The sequence below is a fragment of the Brassica napus genome, chromosome C6, assembly GCF_020379485.1.
Source record: "Brassica napus cultivar Da-Ae chromosome C6, Da-Ae, whole genome shotgun sequence".
In the NCBI taxonomy this organism is placed as follows: domain Eukaryota; kingdom Viridiplantae; phylum Streptophyta; class Magnoliopsida; order Brassicales; family Brassicaceae; genus Brassica; species Brassica napus.
In genome coordinates, this window is record NC_063449.1 from 2,278,710 (window position 1) to 2,280,780 (window position 2,071).

Genomic DNA, 2,071 nt, shown 5'->3' on the forward strand with positions numbered 1-2,071 from the left:
AACTTGGTGTCTAGCAACAGTGCCAAAAATCTAGATATGCACAGGATAAAATCTGCTGTGAAGGATGACAGTAAGATCATTGAGGCTGAGACTGGTTCTATACATGAAGTCTCATTGGTGGATCAAGCTATGTACCAGGATAAGGATCAGCGCCATTTAGATGAGATTGAATTTAAGCTGGAGGAGCTCTTGAAAGATCAGCAGGAGATGACTAAGAATATGAATCAGCATTTGGATTTTCTCTGCAAATAGCTGAATGGAAGATTAGAAATCTTAGATACCCGTGTTAAGATGCTATACACCCAAGCTTCTCAGACTGCAGAAGCTGTTAGGAAGCAAGAAGCTCTAATTAAAGAGAATGCAGTGGAAGCTGAAAGACACATGGTTGATGACATCTTAGGTAATTGATTTGGGGAAATACTTGAGCAGGAGAAGATGGAAGAAGATGTTTTTCTAGTCGAAAGTTCTATGTCTATAGGCAGCTCGTATTGGTGTCGACTGACACCAACGACTGAGCATCGATCGACATCATCACTTGAGAGTCGACCGACACCATCAGACAAGCATCGATCGACACTATTTTTGGGATCGGACAAGATTGTTCAAATTCAGAGCCACTCCGACTTTGCCGCTCGACACCCACATCCTCCCACCCGAGCTCGAGTTAAATTAAAGGAAGTCGATCGACAATAACATGAGCGCATCGATCCACAACAACAAGAAAGAATCGATCGACAGCAACATTGTTGCATCGATCGACGAGAGCAGCCGAGTACTGATCATCCATCCACACCATATCAAGTGCGTTTACCAGATCTTGATGCACACCGCTTGAATGCCACTAGAAATCCATCTCAGACATTAGTTTGCTTAGAGACAACAGAGAAGATAAGTCAGCAATTTGCAGAAGCACCAGAGCAAGAACAATCAACACTAGATGAAACTTCTCTCATTGAGATCGATCAACGCCAATGGGATGGATACGAACCTTCAATGGAAAAGCAAGAAACAATAGAAGGAGTTCAAAGTGAGAAAAGAGTCAAATCTAGGAAAGTATTTATTCCTAAATACCTCAGGAGAGAAGTTAACAAAGTGGAACTTGATGGATTTCACAAGAAGGTGAAGAGAGTTCCTAAGGATATGTCTTTCGAGGATGCATATTATAAGTACAGACTTGGTAATTTCTTCAGAGAGAGCAGAGAGACGGATAAGGACATTGAGATGTTACTCAACAAGGTCCGGCGTAAGCCTAAGAGGACTCTAAAGAAGGAACAAGATCCTGGAAAGTTCTTGATTCCATGCTGTATACATGATCACACCTTGACAAACGCCCTCTGTGATACTGGATCTGCAGTAAGTATCATGGCTATAGACACTGCTGATTTATTAGGATTCAAGATGGAGCTTTCTCAGGATAGTTTCACTTTCGTGGATAACTCCAAGGCAAACTCAGCAGGCATGATCAAGAATGTCAAGGTAGAGATAGGAGACTGCAGTATCCCTGTGGACTTTCACGTCGTGAAGAGCAAATCTGGCCAGATATCTACTCTTCTTTTTGGAAGAGCCTTCATGGCTACAGTGGGAGCAGTTTGTGATCTTAAGAAGAATAGGATGTGCTTGACTAATGTTGATGAAACTGTCTTCTATGATCCCGTGGAGAAGAAGAAAGGTGAGAAGTTTATTTCATGCATAGAGATGTTTGAAGATCCAGGACCTATAGCTGATCTCAATCACGAGCCCGCAATAGCAGAATCAGCGTCGGTCGACATTAGAGTTGCAGCATCGGTCGACTTCCAGTCCTCAGAATCGATCGACAATAAGCCTTCAGAATCAGACGACTCTCAGTCTTAAGAATTGATTGACACGAAGTTTTCAGCATCGGTCGATACCCTCCGACTTTCAGAACAGCCCGAGACTGAAAAGTCTAAATCTGGGGGAAGGAACAAGAATAGAAAGAAGAAAAAGAAAAGGAATGCAGATGCAGATTCCCTATCAGTAGTTCCTTTGCAATGTCAAGAGGGTAGTCTTGAGTATAGAGTGCGCTGCAGAGGAGGTTCTGAATCCTTTACCA

The 2,071-nt window shown here is 42.7% G+C and overlaps 1 protein-coding gene across 1 annotated transcript; it reads left to right on the forward strand.

Annotated features, from left to right (window-relative positions):
• The first annotated feature begins 291 nt into the window (after positions 1–291).
• Positions 292–1,851, forward strand: LOC106372945. The gene is made up of 2 exons (XM_013813197.1): positions 292–400; positions 815–1,851. The coding sequence occupies exons 1-2, from the start codon at positions 292–294 to the stop codon at positions 1,849–1,851; spliced, it is 1,146 nt and encodes a 381-aa protein (XP_013668651.1).
• Positions 1,852–2,071: the final 220 nt, after the last annotated feature.

Bases quoted from the DNA above. Each gene is read 5' to 3' on its own strand.
- LOC106372945 (XM_013813197.1), top strand. From the start codon at position 292: ATGCTATACACCCAAGCTTCTCAGACTGCAGAAGCTGTTAGGAAGCAA. The intron at 401-814 runs GTAATTGATTTG...TGCGTTTACCAG, and splicing joins CATGGTTGATGACATCTTAG to ATCTTGATGCACACCGCTTG.